Here is a 23,192-nt window from a genome sequence, read left to right on the forward strand (position 1 = left end):
CGTTTGGACAATCCTAAGGGTAGTGGTAGTCACTGAAAGATTTTAGGTAAGACAGTGTCATGATCAGATGTTTTCAAAAGAACACTCTGGATGTTGTGGTGGAGAATATTAGAATAAGAAAGCGGTAGAGAAACCAACTAGGAGTGCTCTAAGCCAGGCCTCAGCAAACTACAGTTGGCAGGCCCTCTCACTGTTTTTCAATGGCATATAGCTAAGAATAAGAATGGTTTTTAAATGTTTAAACAGTTGAAACAGTCTAAAGAATATTTTATGACATGTAAAAATTATATGAATTTCAAATTTTAGTGTCCATAAAGTTTGGAACAGGGGAACCTGTTTACTGATTGTGGCTGCTTACAGGCTCTGAGGTTGATTAGTTGAGACAGAATCGTCTGGCCTGCAAAGCTTAAAGTACATATTATTTGGTCCTTACAGAAAGTTTGCCTGCTTCTGCTCTAAGTAATAGTTGATAATGGCCTACAGTAGTGTAGGGCAGTAGGAATGACGGGATTAGAGAGTTTTAAGGACTGATTCACTGAATGCCTTTTGGAAGTGGAATGACAGGCCTAGATGATGGGCGGGGGGGGGGGGGGGGGGGGGGGGGGGGGGGGGGGGGGGCGGGGGGTTAAGGACTGTTGCACTAGCCTGTTTTCCCTACTACTTCCATTTTTGCCCCCCTACAACCCATTCTCCACTTAGCAGCCATTAAAAAAATGATGACACTCCCTACTTACAACTCTAAATTACCCTTATCACTATTGCCCTTAGGATAATTTCAATAAAATCCTAATTTGACCCAGCCTACCTCTATAACACAATGTCTTCATTCTAGTCTTATTGGACTACTTTACTTGCATTTCCCCAGACCCAATCTCTTCTTGCCTCTCGGCCTTGCATAAACTTCCACGTGCCTGGAGTCAGCACTCCGCCTTCTTCTACCTTTACTCCCAAATTGCTTTGTGCTTTGGCAACGCTGTGGGTTGCGAGTTTAAATTTCTGTTTTCATCCTAGACTGATTTAAGGCAGAATCTGATGTACTAGTCCATCCCCAGCAGATAGTAGATGCTTACTAAACAACGAATGAAGGACTTCAGCTACAGCATGTGGCAGCCTCAAGTATAGATCGGTTGTGAAACATGGATAGTAATCCTTATTTCATGTGACTGTTGTAAGAATAAAATGCAAGAAAAATGCCTAGCTTGCTCAATCAACGTGATTTGAGATTAAATCTGATTTGTGGCCAATAGAAAAAGACCTGAATATTTAACAAGACAATCCTTACATGCTTGGTAATATGGATGGGAAGACAGGTCCCCATGGAGTACGCCCCCGCCCTCCACCCTAAAAATGCCGAGCAGGGCAGCCTGAGAAGCCTGCGTGGTCCCTCGAGGGTGACTGCTCCGCCGAAAACGGACACTCTTTGAATGCATGCGTTTAAGTCTGGTCCAGAAACACTCGGCTGTGCCACGAGTAGCACGGCCATTGTAGAATGCAGGCTCTATCCACAGTAACTGAGGTCACAAGGACCATATTTGGAGCAGGAAGGGAGGGAGGCCGCCTTTCCACATGGAGCTAAGGTGTCGACGGGGCCCCTTTCAAGCCCCCGGTTCCGGCCGGGTAATCCTGGCTCAAGCGTTTGGCCGTGCCTTTCCTACCACCAGGATACAATCCTGGATGTATGGCCCGCCTGCCCAGGCTGCAGCCTAGTGAAAGTCACGTTCTCTCTGCCCGTCCTCGGTACTCTATGGTTCTCGTGGTGACTCTACTCTAATTCTAGTTCCGGTCTCTATGGCGGCGGCGGCAGAGGCAGGAACGGTTGTAGGTCGGCCAAATTAGCCGCCTAAGAGCCAATGAAAGTGCAGGAGTGATAAAGTATTAGCCAATAGAAGTCAGGAATTGGGGTCAGGTGGCAAGATTGACAGCACTCCTGGCCAGTGAACGATGCTTAGGGCGGGTCGATCTCAAGGCTTATCCCGCCCGTCCCGCCATTCTCGCTAGTTCGATCGGTAGCGGGAGCGGAGAGCGGACCCCAGAGAGCCCTGAGCAGCCCCACCGCCGCCGCCGGCCTAGTTACCATCACACCCCGGGAGGAGCCGCAGCTGCCGCAGCCGGCCCCAGTCACCATCACCGCAACCATGAGCAGCGAGGCCGAGACCCAGCAGCCGCCCGCCGCCCCCCCCGCCGCCCCCGCCCTCAGCGCTGCCGACACCAAGCCCGGCACCACGGGCAGCGGCGCAGGGAGCGGCGGCCCGGGCGGCCTTACATCGGCGGCGCCCGCCGGCGGGGACAAGAAGGTCATCGGTAAGGGCCGGAAAGGGGCGGGGGTTGGGCCGTAGGAAAGCCTGGCGGTGGAACCGTTACCCGAAGCGGGGCGAGCCGGCGGGCGCGCGGCCGGCGGGGACCGACTCGGCAGCGCGGCTGCCCCTCCCCCAGGCCCGCGCCTTCGCGGACGCCGGCTCGCGTGCCCGGCAGGCGCGCACGCGCCAGCTCCCGCGCCCCTGTAGACCCCGCGCAGCCGCGCGCCCCTCCCCCCGTGCAGCCGCGCGTAGTTGACCGCGTGTGCAGCAGGGTCTTTCCCCTCCCCGCTGGCCGCGTGCGCCGGGGCCCGCACGCCGTTGTTTCGTCCCCCCCACCCTTTCCCTTCCGCGTGTACCCTGAGGGCGCGGCGAGTCGCCTACGCAGGCCGGAGTGGGCTGGGCTGCTTCCCCTTCCCTCACGTGCTCTCCGCCCGGCAGCCGCGCCCGCCGCCGGCTGTCTACGCGCGCACCCAGCTTGGGCCTGCGACCCTGGCCCTGGTGCCTTGAGCTCACCCACGTGGACCGCGGAGGCGCGGTGGGGGCCAGAGCGTGGCCGGGCGAGCTGGCTCTGAAGAGAAAGGCTGTCAGGTGGCCGCGGGGAAACGCTCGAGGGACCGGATGCTGAAGCGTGGCGGTTTTAAAAAAGGATGTCTGGTAATCGTGAGTTTTTTTTTTTCTCCTTCCAGCAACGAAGGTTTTGGGAACAGTAAAATGGTTCAATGTAAGAAACGGATATGGTTTCATCAACAGGTGAGCTGACCGTCCTACCTCTTGCACGTTCTGCTCGCAGCTGCAGGCTGTGCGGATTTGGGATTGTTGAAGCATGCGTAGGTTGCTCCCTCTGGTGTGGTAGTGGGTTTTTGTTTTCCTGGATGACTGAAGAAATTCGTGCATCTAGAGATTATCTTTGTTTTGCATCTAAATATTAATGTGAAGCTAACTTAAAAGGCTTGTGATGGTACAAAGCAATGTAAAAGGCGGGCGGATTAAGCGAGCCGTCTCCTAACGGGGCAGACTGAGGAAACTAAGATCTAGTGTGATGCCGTTAGGCTCGGTGCCCACCACGTTTTTATCCTTGTCATTTTACACGTTGTTGAAATTGGTATTTAAAATGTGACCCACTGATGGCATATAGATCCGTGATGACATTGTTCTTCGTATTGGAAGGCAAAGTGACAGACTGCGTTTTTAGGCGTAACGCGTGGAGTTGTTTGTAATAGTGGTGGTAAGGTGCAGTGTATGCACAGGACTCGCCGTGGTCTCCCTGTGAGGCGGGCATCATTTTCAAGATGGCTGCCAAGGCTAGTGCGGTGGCATGGGTGTAGAGGCACTGTGCGTGCTGATGGTGATACGGGCCTTACAGGTGTGACACGGGCATCTCAGCGCTCTCTTACATGCTTGCTTTAGAAGGTATTAAACAACTAGAGGTTTAAAAGAACACTTACCAAGTAAGAAGTAATACCGAATGTGAAATGGACACTACTGCAGGGAAACTAAATGGGCAAGCTCAAGCTTAAAGAGAGACAGACTTGTTTGAAAACCCGTTTATTGTATGGGGCGGGGGCAAAAGAGATTGGAAGCATCTGATGGTCTGTTTTTACAGTATTTGCAGTTGGGGGGGGACATTTTGTTTCTTGCAAAATCTTCAGGAATTTTCCATCTGTTCTTACACTGTCTGCCTTCCTGACAGGCCAAAGCTACATTTTCCATCAGTTTTGTGATGATGGGTTACTACTAGTGAGGAAGGGAATGCTTTGGTGCTTGTATTTGAGCGCTTTTTAGTTGATTGATCTCTGAATTTGTTAGCATTTAAGTTAGTATTTCCATCTTACTGGCTTAACCCTTAAAATAGTGGGTTTTGAATTGAAGTGTGCTTAACTTTGGAAGGGTGTTAAAATGCAAATTCTTCAGCTCTTCCTTCCCGGTTTGGATTCATTGGGGTGATCTGGGGTACATTTTTAACAAGAATTTCAGGTGGTCGTGGCTTGTGGGTCATACCTTGAAAAACATTGCTTTTAACCTTGACACAATGTAATCATAGGATATCTTGGGTAGGAAGGAATGTAATTTGCAGTCTTTTCAGTGGTTAGAAGGTAGTCTGTGTGTGCTTTAAAAATTGTAGCATGTGCCTTCTCTCTTGCTGTATTTTGTTAAATGGACATAGATTGTGATATTTTTGAAGCGGACAATTGATAACCCAATATGAAAGAGTAGTTCTTTACATACTCTAAATTTTTATGAGATGTCATTACTTGAATATCTCTGTTCTGATTTGCAATCAACTCAACTGGTCATCTTCCAGGACAAGTTAAATGTAAATTGGCTTTTTATGATCCTTTGTTTGGACTGTCCAGGCCTCAACTATTTTGTCAAATTAACTGGTTCAAACGTGCTTTATGTTTCTAAAGAGGTCATTCCAATGATTCTGAGACTTTGAGAAAGACACTAAAATCTGACTGCAGTTACGTCCAGGAGAGGTTTGCCTTAAATGTCTTAAAGAACTATACTTCTGGGAGTTAGCAGTTCAGGGTTCACTATATAGCCAAGGCTGGAGACACCTGGGGGCGGGGTTGACACACACGTGCTGTTTATCTATAAAGGAGTAGATGCAGTGTTTGGGATTATTGCCATGACTTTAATTTTATCTCTGGGGTTCTATGATTATATGTTCTAGGTTCTTAAGCTTTTTATAATTAAAATAAGGCTTTTCTGTAAATTTTTTGCCTTTAAAGAAATGTATTTTCGTTGTAAACATTTGTCAGTCTAAATTATTGTGTATTATAATCATTGGTACAACTTTGTTAGAATTACTTTTTAAAGGGTTTTTTCCTTATGATCTTAATTATATAAAAGATGGTAAATAAGAATATAGAGCTTTTTTTTTTTTTTTTTAATTGGGGAAGGGGGAACAGGACTTTATTGGGGAACAGTGTGTGCTTCCAGGCCTGTTTTTCCACGTCAAGTTGTTGTCCTTTCAGTCTTAGTTGTGGAGGACGCAGCTCAGCTCCAGGTCTAGTTGCCGTTGCTAGTTGCAGGGGGCACAGCCCACCATCCCTTGCGGGAGTTGAACCAGCAACCTTGTGGTTGAGAGGATGCACTCCAACTAAATGAGCCATCCAGGAGCTCAGCAGCAGCTCAGCTCATGGTGCATGGTGCCGTGTTCAATCTTAGTTGCAGGGGGCGGAGCCCACCATCCCTTGAGGGAGTTGAGGAATCCAACTGGCAACCTTGTGGTTGAGAGCCCACTGGCCCATGTGGGAATCGAACCGGCAGCCTTTGGAGTTAGGAGCATGGAGCTCTAACCGCCTGAGCCACCCGGCCAGCCCTAGAACTTTTTTTTAAACAGTAAAATTTTTTACTTTATTTTGTTAGGCTGTGAAATCTAGGAATTCTGAGAAATTCATTGTTATTCTTTCTTTGTGTGTTGAATCTGTGAAAAAATTCTATTATGTGATTAGAGGGGTTTATTAGCCCCTAAAAGTTATTTTGCATTTTATTATGAAAAATTTCATTCAAAACTGTTGAAAGTACTATTGAAGGATGATACATGAAAGATGCCACAGAGGTCAGTGGCTTCAGGATTTGAATCTCTGCTTTTTTAAACGTGATGTTGTCTTTTGCTTCCAGCTGTTGTGGATTAATCCATGCTCACCAAACTAAAAAGGTTGGCATAAATCAGTAACAATTTATTTGTCAATGAGGCATGCATCTTTTGATCAGAATAGGAATACTTTTCTGTTCTCCAGAGTACTTAAAATGCTAAATTAATTAATCATTCTAAGTTTTGTGGGTAGGTAAGGAATTTGGAGGCAAGAGAATTGAATAAGCATAGGTCACAAACTGGGTGACTTAGTAGCAAAATCTTCCCCTAGGTGTTATGTTTGGACAGTAGTAGTGTCTTAAAAAGAATTGGAATTACTGACATTTAAAAACTTAGGAGGTAACACCAAAAATACCCAGATTAAAGACCTGAATTTTAGCTTTAAGGCATATAGTCCCACATAAATAAAAATTCAACTGGCCATAAATATTATCACTACCTATAAATGGAGCATATAGTCTCTTTATCAGTCTGTCAGGTTTAGTTTTCTCCTATTGATTTGCCCTCCTGCCTGGCTTCTGTATGTGCATTTGAGTTTTTTACCTATTATCTAGGAAGATGTATAAGAAACCTAGCCAGGGGAACAGCTTAGCTACCCCTTCACAGAAATACTTGGTCACGGCTGTGAGGTTTAGTCTTTGGCGGTGATGGTGCTTGCTGGTTGTATGTTAGCCACTGATCTGAAGTTGCAGAAGTCATCCAATGTTCGTTCGCCAAGTCACTGATCAGTAAGATCTTTACATCTTAAAATCTGGAATAGAGAATTAGTATATTCACCTTGTGTTTTCCTAGTGCTGGAACTGTAATTGCTGGGTTTCCTACCCTCCATTCTCAGCCCTTGGAAGCACCTACAATCTAGCTCACATAAAGCAGGAACAATGGTAGAAAATAATGTGTGAAATAAGAGTGTGCCTGCTAGGTGTGCGGAGTATTTTAATAGAGAACAAATAAAATGATAAGTGCGGTTTGTGATCTTAGAGCCATCTGCAGGACTTAGAAATTGGTGTCTGGATAGTTTGGGTTATGGACATATAGTTGATAAACTCGGGAGCTTTTATAACCAATGGATCATAAATTAATTTCATGTATTTGGGCAAATCAAGCTGTTAAAATGGCTTGGTGTGGTAATCTGCAATAAGATAATAGCATAAGAGTATTTGGTTGTGACTAGATAAGCTTGTATGGTAGGTCTCATTTAAGGAAGTGTTGCAGATTAGCAAAAAAAGAAAATGTTTTCCTAAAATTTTAGGTTATCCTTTTTTAAATCTGGATAGATTTAGTAGTATAGTTTAGTGATGGCTACATGTTTTTACCTTCGTCGTGCTACCTTAGGAACTATTGAAGAGGCTTCTATTTTCTTTAAATCCCTGCAGGATTTCTTTTTCCTTAGCAGTCTCCTAACTTAAAATGGTATCCCGTTTTCTTCTTCAGCCTCTTGCTATCTGTGTAGTTCCTTTTTGTTGAGGTCAGTACTATGTCATGTACTGAATGAATACTATTTTAATTTCTATTGGATAGTAGTTCTACAAACTGTACTGCAAGTAACATAATTATTTCAAGTGGCAGCAATATGGAGGGACTTAGGTTTGGTTATAGTGTGTCCTTCACTAGATTTTTAAAAACTGATACTTAACAAACATTTAATAGTATATAGTCCCCACTTTACAAATTAAGGCAACTTGCCCAAGATCATGTAATTAGGAAAGGAATAGCCAATATTCCGGCTTTGGCACCATTGGTTCTAGTAAGGAACTCGGAACCACTGTGCTCTATGTGTTGCTTGCTCTGTGTATCTGACTAGTATGACTTAACATAATATGCAGAAAATCATATTTGGCAATTCAGCTGCTACATTGGATTGAATAGTAGTAGCCTTCTAGGTTGAAATCCTTAAGGATAGGCCATGTCTTATTTTTATTTCTGGCACTTAGCACAGTGCCTAGCTGGCTAGCACAAGTAAATACTCTATTAAAGGAATGAATGAGACCTTTGGATTTCCTATCCTTTCATTATATATAGGCCCAGTGGTTTGCGACAGAAGAACTAATAGGATGGAAAAATATGCAAGAATAGAATTTACAAAAGTAAAAAGTGGCAGTAATTACATTTTAATTTGAAAAGCTGGCTAGTATTAAGTGAACAGTAGGCACTCAAATATTTTTAAAAAGTTCTGAGTACCTACCGTGTTCCTATAGTGTGTGGGGGGCTAGATGAAAGAAAGATAGCCTAGTGTCCTCAGTGACTTGCTTGCCACCAGTGGGAAGGAGCTCATAAACTAGTTGGCTCCGTCTGTAACCTTGCGCCCTCAGTCAAGTATGATAAAGGCAGAAGTGTGTCTCTCGGTTCTCAGGTTATACCACAAAAGGTAAGGTGCAGTGCTGGGGATGCCTGCATCCCTCCTCATTACATCAGTGATAGCTACAGGTGAAAATGTGTTTCTTGATTAGCCATTTTGGTCATCTTATTTTAATTGCTGCTTTTCAGTCTTCAGTAAGATCTCTGGTGGCCATGGCATGCGTTTTTTCCAGTATTAATATAGATCAGGGGTCAACAAACGACCACTCACAGCTGTTTTTGTGTAGCTTGTGAGCTGAGAGCATTTTAACATTTCTAAAGGGTGTGTGTAGCAGAGTCCTGGTTTAATTACATGGAAAAACTATTGCAGGTGAGGATGTAGACGTGCTTGTTAGTTGTCAATGTCTTCCCCCAAAATTGGAGAAACCGTACGCTGTGACCTACCTCTAACGCTAAAGTGTAAAGATTTCCAAACTGGTCCTTTTGGAGTTCTCGACAGTGAAGACCGGGGCTTGAGGACTCGCATCCTGCACTGAGCAGATGACCACAAGCTTCGTTTTCCTCATTTGTGGCATGGGGGGTGGATAACAGCACCTACCTCAGCAGTGTGAGGATTGGGTGGTAATAGTTAAAGCGCTTGGCACAGTGTCTGGGATGTAAACCCTTAGTAATTAATGTATGCTGTGACGTGTCTGGTTTAGTTTTTCCCATTTTGCAGGTGAAGAAAAAGATGCAGTGAGGAGGAGGCAGCTTTCTAAGGTTATGCAGCTGTTAATGGTAGAATGGGGACTAACAATCAGGTTTCCTGTTGGTGCTATGAATTTCTGGGTAGTCACTTAACAAGTTGCAGCTGTATTGATTTAATGCTTCTAAACCATAGTATTCTATCTTGGCTAAAACTGAATTTGTTGCTGTCAAATGTCTTCCTAAAATCCAGATACACTTTAGCCATGATACAGTTATCCCATCCCCTGTGGGTGCCTAAAATCGCACATAGTACCAAACCCTGTGTATACTATGTTTTTTACTATACAGACATACCTTTTCACTTAAGGGAGGCATTTGACGGCTTCTCTTTGACATATCTGAATTGCCAGGATCGCTATTCTTGCACTTTGGGGCCGTTATTATGTGGAATAATAGTTCTATGAACACAAGCACTGTGATACCACAGCAGTATATAGGGTAACCCAGGCGGCTACTAAGTGACTAATGGGTAGTATGTACAGTGGAGATGTGCTGGACAAAAAGGGGTGATTCCCCAGGTGGGATGGCATATGATTTCATCACACTACTTAGAACAGCACGCAGTTTAAAATTACGAATTATTTCTGGAATTTTCCATTTAACATTTTCAGACTGTGCAAAGGGAAACCATGGGTGGGGGGGGCTACTGTATTTTCTAGTAGGCTGGTTTAGTGTCAGCAGAACAAATGAGTACTGTATTGTCTGGCATGACATCATTTATGAACCTGTATTGGTTTCTACATACAGTCATCCCTTAATATCCACGGGGGATTGGTCCAGGACTCCCTGTAATACCCAAATCTGAGGATGCTTAAATCCCATATGTAAAATGGAGTGGTGTTTTGCATATAAACCTATGTACATCCTCCCATACTTGAAATCATCTCTAGATTACCTATAGTACCTAATGCATTCACGTGCCATATAGATGGATAGACTGCATATACTGTTTCCCCGAAAATAAGACCTAGCCAGACCATCAGCCCTAATGAGTCTTTTGGAGCAAAAATTAATATAAGACCGGGTCTTATTTTCAGGGAAACACGGTAAAACAGTGGACTCATAACTTTATAATGGAGCTGGAAAATTCCTAGTGTCGTAGCTGTTGCAATGTCTAAGCACGAAAGTTACAAAATCAACTAGACTGGTTGAGAGAAATGTTCATGGTGCATTGTCTGCTTATAAGCAACTCTGTGATGAAAAAAAAGAAAACGGCCCACATATTTCTGAAGAATGACAACCTTCTCAAGAAGAGCCTCAGGCAGGTCCTTCAGAAGGTATTGTTATCACGAGATGACAGCTTCATGCATGTTATTTCCCATGAAGACCTTCCAATGGGACAAGATGTGGAGATAGAAGGCAGTAATATTACTGATCCTGACCCTGTGTAATAAAAAAATTTTAAAGCTTATAAAATACGGATATAAAGAAAACATTTTTGTACAGAAAAGTCTATACAGTCAAGAAGATTACAGGGAGCTGTTCATTATTGAAGAAAAACTTTTTAATTAGTGTAGCTTAGTGTTTCAGTGTTGATCAAGTCTAAGTAGTGAGCAGTAATGTCCTGGGCCTTCACATTCACTCACCAACTCACCCAGAGCACTTCCAGTCCTAAAAGCTCCATTCATGGTAAGTGCCCTACACAGGTATAGCATTTTTTCAAAATCTTTTTACACTGTATTTTACTGTACCTTACCTGTGTTTCGATACACAGATAATTACCGTCATTGTGTTTGAGTTGTCTACACGGTAACATGCTGTACATGTTTGTAGCCTGTGTTTGTGTGAGTGTTCTCTCTGTTTCCACTGGGACAAAATCACCTGATGATGCATTTCTCAGAAATTATCCCTGTTGTTAATCAACACATGACTGCACAACATAAATGCTATGCAAATAGTTGTCCTATGTGTTTAGATAATAGAAGAAAAATGCCTGTACATGTTTGGTATAAAACAACCACTGTAGGTCTAAGCACATTGTACATACACATCAGCAACAACTTGAGTACTTTTTTTTCCCCTGAATATTTTTTGTCCACGATTAGTTGAATCCATGGATGTGGAAGCTGCAGGTGCAGAGGGCTGTCTGTATCTACAGGCCCACAAAACATCTCCCTTAACTGTTTTCCAGGGGATGACGTTATCTTGTATATTGCCTACTTGGTACTATTTTCAAGAGGATTGTCCTGACTAGATACGTGGTTTTGGTAAATTTTCTAATACTCCTTTTACAGCCCTGAAATAAAATTCATAGATAACTACTTTTATTTCTTTTTATTGCAGTGTGTGTTTTTGATATGTAAATACCTAGTTTTCAGGTCAGTTAGAAGAACTTGAAAGGCCCTGTGGTGGTTAGGACTGTTGAGAATCACTGTTCTAGACTTGGCCCACCTTTTCTATTGTTCTCTACCAATTTTCTAAATTACCAATTTTTTGTCCCCTTAGAACTTAGGGCTTGAAATTAAATCGTGTTGGAGATGAAAACTATTGATGGCTATGGAACTGTTTTGTGTGATGCCTATTTGCAGATGGACATTATAACCAGCCATTAATTCCCTAGGTGCACCTAATACTCACCTAGCTTGTAAGGTCAGTTTTCAATCACATGCCTTGAGTAGCTTTGTAGTGTTCTTGGGTTTGTGTGTGTTTTTGTTCTGAAGATTTAAAATTGTCCTGTTCCCGTAAATTTAAATATCCTCATGTTATGATATTCCAAGCTATATGTATTTGGTGCATGCATTGCTCCATGGATCAGCAAGGAGCCAACAGTCAGCCAGTCTAGTTCATATGTAACCTTTGTTCCTTCTGTCATTAAACACTAGAAACTACTATTGAGCCCTTTCTCCGCTCTGATACACTACCAGCATGAAGAGGGTGGAGAAAGTCAATATAAAGGTCTGCAAATCTATTTCTCTTCCAGTGGTTCTTCTTGCTTATAGTACCATCACCTTTACCCCAATCTCCAAGTTAAAAACTCAAAACATTCTCTACTTCCCCCCTCCCATCTAACATCCATTTATCCACAGTTTTTCCCATTTTACCTCAAGACAGATATCACATACACTATCATACACAGTCCTGGTTTGGACTTCTGGAGTAGCTTTTTCTAACTAACTGGACACTCTTGGTATCAAACTTGCCATAATAGCAGCCACTAGATTTTAACATCCAATAAGTCTGTGGTGTCACATTCTAGTTCAACTTAAAGCCTTTGCTGGCTCCTCTACCTGCATGATGATTTAGCACCTGTTCTTTATCCTCTCACACAGCCATATTGCTTATGCTCCAGCAGTTTGAATTCAGCCTGCTTTGAATTTACTGGTTTCTTGTTCTCCCGTGTCCATAGCCTTCTCTACCTGGAACATCTTTCTCATTTTCTATAAACTCCTTTTTAAGACCTAGGGTAAATGCCTTCGTTAACAACTACTTTTAAAGTTCTGAAGTAAATACTGCAACTATATTTATCAACAGTTTGACTAGAGTAAGGATTGATGTAAAATGGTGTCTAACGTGAAGTGAAGGGGTTGTGTGTGCTAGTAAAAAAAGGCTCGTTCATCTTCACCTCCTTAGTTTTCCAGTATAATGCTTGCCAAGTGAATGATGTGGGTGCGTATTGGTGGTGTCCATGTTTGCACTTCACCGTGGTCTTTAAAAAAAAATTAATACTTTATTTTTAAGAGCAGTTTTAGGTTCATGACAATATTGACCAGACAACAGAGTTCCCATGTACCCCATAACATACATGCTTGAAGTCCCCCACTATCCTGCCGCAAAGTGATACTTTGTTACAGTTGATGGATCTGCATGGACACATCATCATTGGCTATAGTTTACGTCATAGTTTACATTAGAACTCACTCCTGGTGTGCGTTCTGTGGGGGTTTCAGTGGTTATTTTTATGACCTCAAGGAGAGTTGGGAATTGGAAATAGTGAAGAGGAAATGATTGAGGAAGAAGAAAGAAGAAAGCTAGTAATTAATGGAAGGAAATATTTGTGGTCTCCTACCGTGCTCTAGAGGTAAGAGTGGGGTGTGCTGGAACAGTGGTGACGTTTAGTCGTACAAGGCGTGACAGTAGATGTTGCTAGTCACTTACCCTCTTAATGGCTTAGTAGGTCACTGGTTTCTTATACTTTGTTTTATCGTTCTATAGGTGGTGAGGTGAACAACTGTTGGCAACTGCTTAGTCTTTAAAGCAGAAATTGTAGTGGCTTACTAGCTTTGTTTTCTTTGTTTCGATTTTTTAAGTTTCCTAATGGCTGGTTGGCAGTCAGAAAGTCTAAGAGTAGGAAAAATAGAGGGAGATGCATAAAATGACCCCAGCGAGTTCTTAATCTTTGGCAACATGAAATGTATTTCATTCTCTAACCTGTTCAACTTGATTCCCTGTCTTGCAGGAATGACACCAAGGAAGACGTATTTGTACACCAGGTGAGTGCTTATGTGGACATTTATACTTTCAGCTCAAGGTTTTTGGGAAGAAAAAGGGATGTTTTCCCATCTTTTGTTCCTTACAAAAAGGTAGCTTGCTGAGTCCAACCACCAAGCAAGTTACTTAATTCCTACAAGAAGAGTGGTGGCTGCATAAATGTATACATAGAAACATTGTATTGGTAGGTTGCTAAATTAAGATAGCTGTTTCATATTGGTATTTTTGTTAATAGTTGTAGCTTTTTAAAATACTGAATCACTTAAGTCATTACAGTAAATTTTCAAACCTAATTTCAGATGAGTGAAAAACTTCCACTAACCTGAATTTGAACTAGTAACGCTACCAAAAATACCCAGAAACTTGAAGATGTCTTCAGATGCGGTTAGGTTTACCTTTGTGGCAAGGACAGATTAGAGGAATCATGGGGGAGACAGTACAAAGCTGCAGGATACTAATTTGAAGTGAATGCTAGAAAACTAGCAAAGTAACAGGTCCTTCTATTTAGTCTAAAGCACTTTGAATGGGTCAGGTATATTTTTACCTTTGGAGAATTTTGTCTGGCTTGGAAAGTTTAGAGCTCCTCACTAATTTAAAGTTAAATGGAAAGAGGCGGTGTGGCAAAGTTGGTAATTACTCCGATAATTTTTAGATTGACTTCAGTGTTTTGAGAGGAAAAAAACAGTGTAGGTTCTACATGCTGAACTTTTCTCAAGTATCGTATAAGGAAACTATTTTGAAAAATGCTTGAGCATTAAGGATTTTATTGTTAAAGTGAGCCACTGCGCAGTGAACGCTATTTTAGTATCCCATACATTATATCACAGGCTCCATTGGATTTAATTATCCTCACGGGTGTGCAGTGGGTGGGGTATATGTATACTTATGTGGTTTGTTTTACTAAGACTAGAAATATTGTCAGCTTGTATTTGAAAATCACTCTTAAGAACTTTTTAGCCACTTTTTTTTTTTACTGTAATCCAGACATCAAAAGACTAAAGTCAATTTCCAAACACAACCTTTTTTCAGGCCTTTGTGAGCTTGGATGGCAGCATACCACTTAACAAAGGCTATCTTAGGTTGGTGCTTTGTAGCTCTCTTGAGGTGTCATACACAGTATTCACTGGCAATCAAGAGGGAGGGTAGGTCAGTTTCCAGTACACCCAAAACCCTATCAGGTAATCAAGGGTCAAATGTAAGTGTGGAAACATTTACATTCTAAACATAAGTACAGGACTGCTCAGACAAAATGTTGTTTTAAAACATGTTTCTCTTATAAAATTGAATACCAACTCTTACGCGTTTCTTATCTCCCTTCTTTGTGTTCAAAGGAATATGCAGACTTAGGAACAAGAGACAGCAAAGCCTGTCAGCCTTGCTGCCTGTTAGCAACACTAAAGGAAGGGTTTGGGGACATTGGGGAGGGTGTTGAAGATGCTGCCTGAACTCAGAGTATGGGGATTTTAATTATCCATACTTCTGCTATCCCCTATGACTGCAGGTAATTTAGAGTTGGCTATATGTGAAAAGGTATGAAAACTTTGTGACAGTTTAGATGACAGATGAGATCAATTATTTGGCTGAATATGTGTCACCCACTTGTACTGACCTTTGGGGTTTCACCAATATGCTTTCCTCTTTATTTTGGAAGTGGTTTCAACATCTAGTTGTTTCTTGGGGACTTTGGCTGCTCAGGTCTTGGTGGTGTATTAAAGAGACTGCAGTTCTGGGCAACTTTGTTAATCAGCTTCAGATTGTTGGTTGTCCTGCCTCCTTTGGAATGGAAATGCATGAGTGATCCTGTAATGGATACTGACTGCTGTGAGGTAGTACAATGAACATGGGATTTGGAGTCCCAAGACCTGGATTTAGAAAAGTCCTCACTCTGCCACTTACTTCTTGGTGTGACCTTGGGCAAGTCACCGAATTTCTTAAAGCCTGTTTTACCTGTTAAAAAAAAGGAGTGATAATATCTCACATCATCTGTCATAATGAGATTGAATAGGAAATATGTGAAAGAACTTTGTAGATATTACACAAATGTGAGGTGTTATTCTCCCCTTTTACTTTGTTGTAGCAGTCTGGAGAAGAAGTAAATGTGAGATTTATATTGTGGGCGCCAATAACCAACTGTCCCACGCAGTCAGATAATTTCAAAAGTGGCATAGTTAAAACACGTGTGTTGCATTTCCATTGAAGTATTATCACAGATAGGTCCGAAGGGATTTTGGTTGACATTTGTAATTAAGTTTGATATAGTAGCACAGGGACAAAGTTGGTTTGGTCAACTTTGAAGCATGCAAAACTAAACTCGCCTGTCATCTAAACTGGCCCTACGTGGGGCTAGCTTCTACTACTAAGTGCAGTCTTTGGGGCATAGGTGGAAATCCTCATTTTGTTCAAAGCTACATGTAATGCTTTTGCTAAAAGCATTTAAAATATATACACATTGTGTCTTGTGTTAAATTACTTGTTTTAGTTTGGAAAATAGTGGTAAAATGCTGGGGCCTTGTAAGATTGGAGTATTTTGGTTGAGGTTGGGGGTTAGCATTGGTCCTTGTTTTCCTTAATTTATTGATGGTTTGGTCTTATTTAAAGCTAATTTTAAGTGTGTCTCCAAGCTAAAATAATATTGACTCTGGTACATTTTAAATGAAAAAGCACATTATTCTCCCCTGTTAATCTATTTTTGGAATGTGATATTACTAGACTGCCATAAAGAAGAATAACCCCAGGAAGTACCTTCGCAGTGTAGGAGATGGAGAGACTGTGGAGTTTGATGTTGTTGAAGGAGAAAAGGTGAGGATGCTTTTTGTGTAAAGGTTTGACTTCAGTGTGGAAATGTTTTGGAGATCTCATCCGCTAGGATGGTGGCTTTAATGTGGATGGATGGGTCCGGTGACTCCATGAACACAAGTGCATCAAGCCTAATGTGCTGGCTGCAGTTAGAGGGCAATCTCTTCAGAAAAGTGAGGAGCTAATATTTAATCATTTCTATGCACCCCTGGCCACATAGACCCTTTTTTATTTGCTTTGTGTAAATTTTGTTAAGTATACTTAATTCTACGGTCACTGTCAATATATGATGGCTTTTGTAGGGTGCGGAGGCAGCAAATGTTACAGGCCCTGGTGGAGTTCCTGTGCAAGGCAGTAAATATGCAGCAGACCGTAACCATTATAGACGCTATCCACGTCGCAGGGGTCCTCCACGCAATTACCAGCAGAATTACCAGAACAGTGAGAGTGGGGAAAAGAATGAGGGATCGGAGAGCGCTCCCGAAGGCCAGGCCCAACAGCGCCGGCCCTACCGCAGGCGACGGTTCCCACCTTACTACATGCGGAGACCCTACGGGCGTCGACCACAGTATTCCAACCCTCCAGTGCAGGGAGAAGTGATGGAGGTAAGTTTCACCAAAAAGTAAAACGATCAACAACAGCATGTAGTAACTTTGGACAGTACTGCATTTTAAGCATTTTCTTGCTGACTTCCCCTACATTGGAGCCATTAATCATGATGGGAAGCACTTTTTTTAACAACCAAAAGGATTAATTTATAGTATAATCACACTACTAGAGATGATTTTGTTTATTCTTAACTCCTGTATTCAGACTTTGCATTTTCTGGTTGGGTTTTGACTTGGTTACTGACCCACTCCGCTTAATTTCCATTGTCTTTTCAGGGTGCTGACAACCAGGGTGCAGGAGAACAAGGTAGACCAGTGAGACAGAATATGTATCGAGGCTATAGACCACGATTCCGCAGGTACGGTTTGTATTAAAATTTTTCCTGAGCCATGTTTTAGGACTTTGCATCACGCTTCCCCTGCAGTCTGTTTGAATCATTTTTCTGGTGAACCTGAAGTCAGTTATTTTTGAGAATGTTCTGTGCATCTTTTTTGCTGGCACTGGTTAAAAACAGCTTGCATAAATGAGGTCTACTTTATACAGGGTTTTGTTTTTGTTCTGTAATGAGGGTATGGAATTTCAAATATTCTGTCCTCGAACAGGTAAAAGAGTAGTTTAAACTGCATTATATTATATCTTTAAGATTTGCTTCTTTGGGAGTAGGGTTTCCAGGCGGGAATTCCTGCTCGTTCTCATGATTGTTTTCTGCTTTCCCGTTCCCGAATCCTGAGAAAAGTTGGTCGGGAAATCGGGAAAATCGGCTCCTTGAACCCAGGTGGTTGGTAGTATCGGCCATCACTTTGTGGAAACGATTCATTGTGGAGAACAGAAAACAGTTTATAGTTCGGGCACGGGAAAACGGAAAAAATTCCTGAGAACAGGCAGGAATTCCCGCCTGGAAACTCTATTTGGGAAGGAGAAGGCAAAGGTAAGAACTATCTGTTAAGCATTAGGAGTATCTGAACTGTACCATATCAAACATGAAGAAGTGACAGTTTTACCTCTGGAGGTAGCATAATTTTGCATTAATCATTCCTCAGTTTAGGTGTGTACTTTTGGATTGTTATGTCAAAGCTACAAAATGTAACCATTCCATTAAGAATTTACATTTTGGGGAAAAGAAACCCAGTTCTAGACTTGAATTAACCAACCAACCTACCTACTTGGGTGTCCTTTTTAACAGAAGATGTTTAATTATTCGAATACAGAGTAATTGGGAAAGAGGAGTTCCATCTGCCAGACATGGTTAGTATATAAATGTAGTACACTTTGAGGCAATATTCTCAGTCTTGGCAATGGTAGGCTAGAATGTAACGGTTATTTCTTTTAAGGGTCTTATTTACATCAAAGCATTGAGTGTCCAGATGTGATTTTTTTTTGGTATGCTTTACCAAAGATGGAGCATTCAGTGAAGCTTTAGTAACTGGGGAACCCAGTTAAGATTTTACCACCTACATCAGTATATGTACAATTTTAGTTTTGTGATAGTCAGTATCTATAATGGTTTTTTTTTCTTCATTGATGTATGTATGTCCTGTCCTGAGTTTTTCATTAATGAAATGGGCTGGAGTCCTAGCTTGTTAACTAAAATTGGAGGTCTCTAATTCTCAAGCCACCACATTGTGTCAGCCACGTGCTGCATGTTGGAAATTGATGGGGCCTCCACTGTCAGTGGGAAAGATGATTTTTGATGCTGATAGATTGTTGGGCTTTGTTGATCTTGAACTGAACTATGGTTCGAATTTTTAAACCTAGGCATAAATCCTTTTGAAATATTATAAATAATACCACAATGCCATTTTTAAAACAGTAATAAATGTTTTTAAAGCAGGTCTAAACAAGCTCATGGTAGTCTATCCATTACATCCTTGGGTACCAACAGCATATTCCTTGGTTTAGTTTTATTGCACTATGGAGCTGGCTTAAATTTTCTGTCTAGTTTCATTGTTGTCCTTAAAATTAAATAACCACATGAATTTTTGTTGTTGAGAGCTTAAGTTTTGTTGTTTGCCTTTTGGTTTATGTTGACTTAATAGTCTGAATGGATAGACTAGTTGACAGTGCCAGATATTGCTATGATGACATACAATTGCCTTGAAGTTTACATTTACATTGAATGCAGAGCTTTCAAAATGTGTAGCCAGGAATTTAATTCCCCCCCCCCCCCCAATGAGTAGTTAAATGACATACACTGCCTGTAATGAGTGGGGAGAAATCCTGAGTGGTGTAAGTCCAAGAGAAAATTGAAAGAAATCTGAGACAAGTATTAGCAATTTTGTTGGAAAAGACACAAATGAGGTAGCAATAAGGAGAAAGTGTGAAGAAAGGATTTTTGCTTACGAGAAATAACAGTGTATTTGTAGACTGAAAAAAATGGAAAAGAAGAAGACTGTTAAAAGTGAGTGCTGAAACATGAATTAGGACAGGATTTTGTCCACAAGTAAGAAGTTGGTCTTTTACTCTGAACCATGGCTGTTTCATGTGTAAGAAGCCAGAGTACTTGGGCATTGGTTTGTTAGTGGAGTTGAAAGAAGTAAGAGGAGGTTTGGGAAATTTGGGACAAAGGTTGTGAAATTTTCTCTGAAAGAGAAATAGAGGAAATCAAATAGAGTAGTGATCACACATTTAAAATGTTAACCGTCACGGTTGTGTTTTTCCAGCCATTTGAGCAGCAGGCTCAGATTGAGCAGAGAGTTAGATTTGTCTGGCATTTGTTTATCCAAATGAAGATGGTAGGGTTGCGGTTGATTATGATTAATCAGTGACTTTGTATTGGGGGTAGAGGAGGGAAAAAGATTACGGGGAGAGTTAGGGGCAGAACAGGTGATAGCATTATAGGTCCTAGTAGAAATAGAGTATGGGAAAACAGGAAGAGAGAAACTGGGAAAATAGGGAGTGATTGGAGACTGGAATGCTTGAAATTGAGAAAACCCAGGTGGAAGACAACTAGATGGAAGGGAAAGAATCTAAAAGCCTAGATTATTTGGGGTTTTCATGATGAGTACAACAGAAAAAGGGAAAGTAAATTGAACCATATAGCCTCACATAAGGTTTGAAAGCTAGCGTTTTAGAAAGAAATGGGGAGAATTGACTTACAAGCCACAGTGATAGGGGTGGAACAGCCGCCACTTGGTGGCTTCAGCGGAAAGCCACAGCAATTTCGCCAAAGACAGACCATGAGTTCTAAAACATGGGGTGGGGAGTAAGCATTGGGGATGGGGGGTTGGGAGCTTAGCGGTGAAGATGGAATGTAGAGATCTAAATGGGAATTGGAGCCCATGATGACCAAATAAGTCAAAAATCTTGGTGTTTATAGGGCTTTCTGGGATGCTGTTCATATGGATGGGGGGAGGCCAAGAAAAAATCACTGTTATCAACATGTATAATCAGCAGCAAAAGAAATCATAGTATCTTCTCCTTGGCGGTTAAGTTCTAACACTATCTTTGATCCTGATATCTTTAATTTTAGGCCATTGAAGATAATTGCTGGAATGTTGACACTTGAACTTTTAGTCACCAAATTATGCAGCCATTACAACTGTCTTAATTCCAGGCATTTTTCATCTCCCCCCCCCCCAATAAAATTAGCAGTCACTCTCCATTTCCTTCTACCCCAGCCCCCCGCTACTATTAATCTACTTTCTGTGTCTGCATTTGCCCATTTTAGACATTTAATATAAATGGAAGTATATAATATATGGCTTTTTGTGTCTGGCTTGTTTTCACTTAGCCTGTTTTTAAGGTGCATCCATGTTGCAGCGTGTATCGATCAGTACTTTATGGCCAAATTATGTCCCATTGTATGGGTATCACATTTTGTTTCATTAATCAATTGATGGACAGTTGGGTTGTTTGCTTTTTTAAAAACTTTTTATTGTGAATATTCTATTCTCTTGGATATAGACCTAGAAGTGGAATTGCTGGGTCGCATAGTAACTAACATTTTGAGGAGTTGCCAAGCTGTTTTCCAAAGCTTCTGTACCATTTTATAGTCCCGTCAGCAGTGTCTGAGGTTCTAATTTCTCTACATCCTCACCGACACTGGTTATTTTTTGACCCTTGGATTATGGCCGTCCTAGTGGATATGAAGTGGTATTTCATGCATTTCCCTAGTGACTGTGTACTTTCATTTATATGAAGAGGGCATCTTTGGTTTGGATTTCCTACTTTTTTAGCAAGTGTTCATCTATTATATAAGTTAATAGTTGTTCCCAAACCTGGTTACCCATTTAAAAGTGTTATTAAATGACATAAAGTGTTGGTATTGTGCCACTTTTAAAATCATTTCATGGTTAATTTTCTAATAGATTACGCTATTGGTGAAAGTTTAGTCCAAAAACCAGTGTTAAATGCTCATCTTTTAGTTTATACTTCCAAGGCCTTATACAAAGTCACCACACTCAGTTTATAAAATACAGATCAAGTCTGCTCTTTTGTTTTGGCTAAATTACCTGCAGACCACTTGATAAACAGAAAAACCAGATATGGTGTGTTGGCACTGGGGAAAGGAAGTTTCATCACTGCAGGTTTGCACAATGTTCATTCCAGGGGCCCTCCTCGCCAAAGACAGCCTAGAGAGGACGGCAATGAAGAAGATAAAGAAAATCAAGGAGATGAGACCCAAGGTCAGCAGCCACCTCAACGTCGGTACCGCCGTAACTTTAATTACCGACGCAGACGCCCAGAAAACCCTAAACCACAAGATGGCAAAGAGACAAAAGCAGCCGATCCACCAGCTGAGAATTCGTCCGCTCCCGAGGCTGAGCAGGGCGGGGCTGAGTAAATGCCGGCTTACCATCTCTACCATCATCCGGGTAAGTAACTTAGATGGCCTTTTGGCCTCTGAGCAGTCATGAGTAGTGTTCATTAATGCAAGAGAGAAAATCCCAGTTCATGAAATCTGGTAAGCCATTTTTACTTATAACGTCTTCCCAAATTAATCTTAAAATTACCTAAATATCCCATTTTGGTAATGGCATGTATCAGAGCCATACTTGGCCTTTTATCCACCTCAGTTCTAACACCTGGAGGCCTGTCTTCACATTGTATGTTGAATATTAGAGCTTTTTATGAACTTTCTGGACGTTCTGTGATTTCACCAGTAAGCCGAGAAGAGTCTTGGTAACCTAGTCCTAAGAAGTATGTTAATTACATTGTTACTCTGCATTTTCAAAAAGAAGTGGGATAACTAATAGAATTGATAAAGCTAGATGATGATGACCAGTATAGTCTGTTTAGGGAAAGTGGTGAGTTTAATATGAGTTTAATCATATTATTAATTCCAAAATTAAGGAATTCCTTTTTTACTTGATACTGAGAGGCATGTAATTGTTCTATTTTTGGAATTAACACTTTTAGCCAGTGATGTTTTGGGGTTTTTCCCCCCCTATACTATTTTCTGCGTGGCAAAAGATCATCTAGAACCTACAAGTTAACGATTCTTGTCACAGCAATGTCCCCCTGCCTGTTGTAAATCACTGTCTTAGGATAAACCAATATGAGATTGGTTAATGCCTTCCCTACTTAGCTAATGTGATCTAGAACAGTTTGGTATACTAAAAGAATATTGCAGTGAATTGTACAAGATAATCTTTTTTTTTTCTTTTGCAGTTTAGTCATCCAAGAAGAAATGAATATGAAATTCCAGCAATAAGAAATGAAAGAGTGGAGCTAAAGACCTTAAGTGCTTGCTTTTTGCCCATTGACCAGATAACTAGAACTATCTGCATTATCTATGCAGCATGGGATTTTTATTATTTTTACCTAAAGACGTCTCTTTTTGGTAATGACAAACGTGTTTTTTAATAAAAAAAAAAACCTGTTTTTTCTCAATACACCTTTAAAGGTTTTTAAATTGTTTCATATCTGGTCAAGCTGAGATTTTTAAGAACTTCATTTTTAATTTGTAATAAAAGTTTACAACTTGATTTTTTCAAAAAAGTCAACAAACTGCAAGCACCTGTTAATAAAGGTCTTAAATAATTGTCTTTGTGTAAATTTCTGTCTGGTTCTATTTTAGTTTATAAGTCCTTAGATGGTTTACAGGACTCTTAGCTCTTAAATAATTGTCTTTGTGTAAATTTAACCTATCTGAAAATAGATGGTGCTCATGGGTCATTACTCCAGGAAAGTCTTTTAATGTGTAATCCTTCATTGAGTGACATACCTGTGGGTTCATACTGAAAATTAGAAAATACTTACTAGGATAATCTGGCCATTTTCCTTTTTATTAAGTTCCTTTTGCTGGGAGGCAGTGGTAATGTGGTGAGGGCCTGCTGTAGCAGAGACTTAACCAGATTCTAATCCCGGGAAGCCCCTTATTTCTGTCCCTGTGGGAGTTATTTCAGCCTGCCAATTGAAGATACTTACTTGACGGGTTGCCTGATGTCTGCCACATAGCCTGGTATGTTCAGCTCCTT

At 41.3% G+C, this 23,192-nt stretch overlaps 1 protein-coding gene across 2 annotated transcripts; it reads left to right on the forward strand.

Annotated features, from left to right (window-relative positions):
• Positions 1–1,992: 1,992 nt before the first annotated feature.
• Positions 1,993–22,770, forward strand: YBX1 (Y-box binding protein 1). Of its 2 annotated transcripts, XM_033113879.1 has the most exons (8): positions 1,993–2,301; positions 2,984–3,047; positions 13,337–13,370; positions 16,078–16,167; positions 16,467–16,769; positions 17,049–17,131; positions 21,322–21,587; positions 22,384–22,770. In XM_033113879.1, the coding sequence occupies exons 1-7, from the start codon at positions 2,136–2,138 to the stop codon at positions 21,554–21,556; spliced, it is 975 nt and encodes a 324-aa protein (XP_032969770.1). In that variant the 5' UTR covers positions 1,993–2,135; the 3' UTR covers positions 21,557–21,587; positions 22,384–22,770. The 2 variants fall into 2 exon arrangements, with proteins under 2 accessions (XP_032969770.1, XP_032969772.1); XM_033113881.1 differs by lacking the exon at positions 16,078–16,167 and having other exon boundaries at positions 1,995–2,301; positions 22,384–22,630.
• The last annotated feature ends 422 nt before the right edge of the window (positions 22,771–23,192 follow it).

Source organism: Rhinolophus ferrumequinum, chromosome 9 (assembly GCF_004115265.2).
Source record: "Rhinolophus ferrumequinum isolate MPI-CBG mRhiFer1 chromosome 9, mRhiFer1_v1.p, whole genome shotgun sequence".
Lineage (NCBI taxonomy): Eukaryota > Metazoa > Chordata > Mammalia > Chiroptera > Rhinolophidae > Rhinolophus > Rhinolophus ferrumequinum.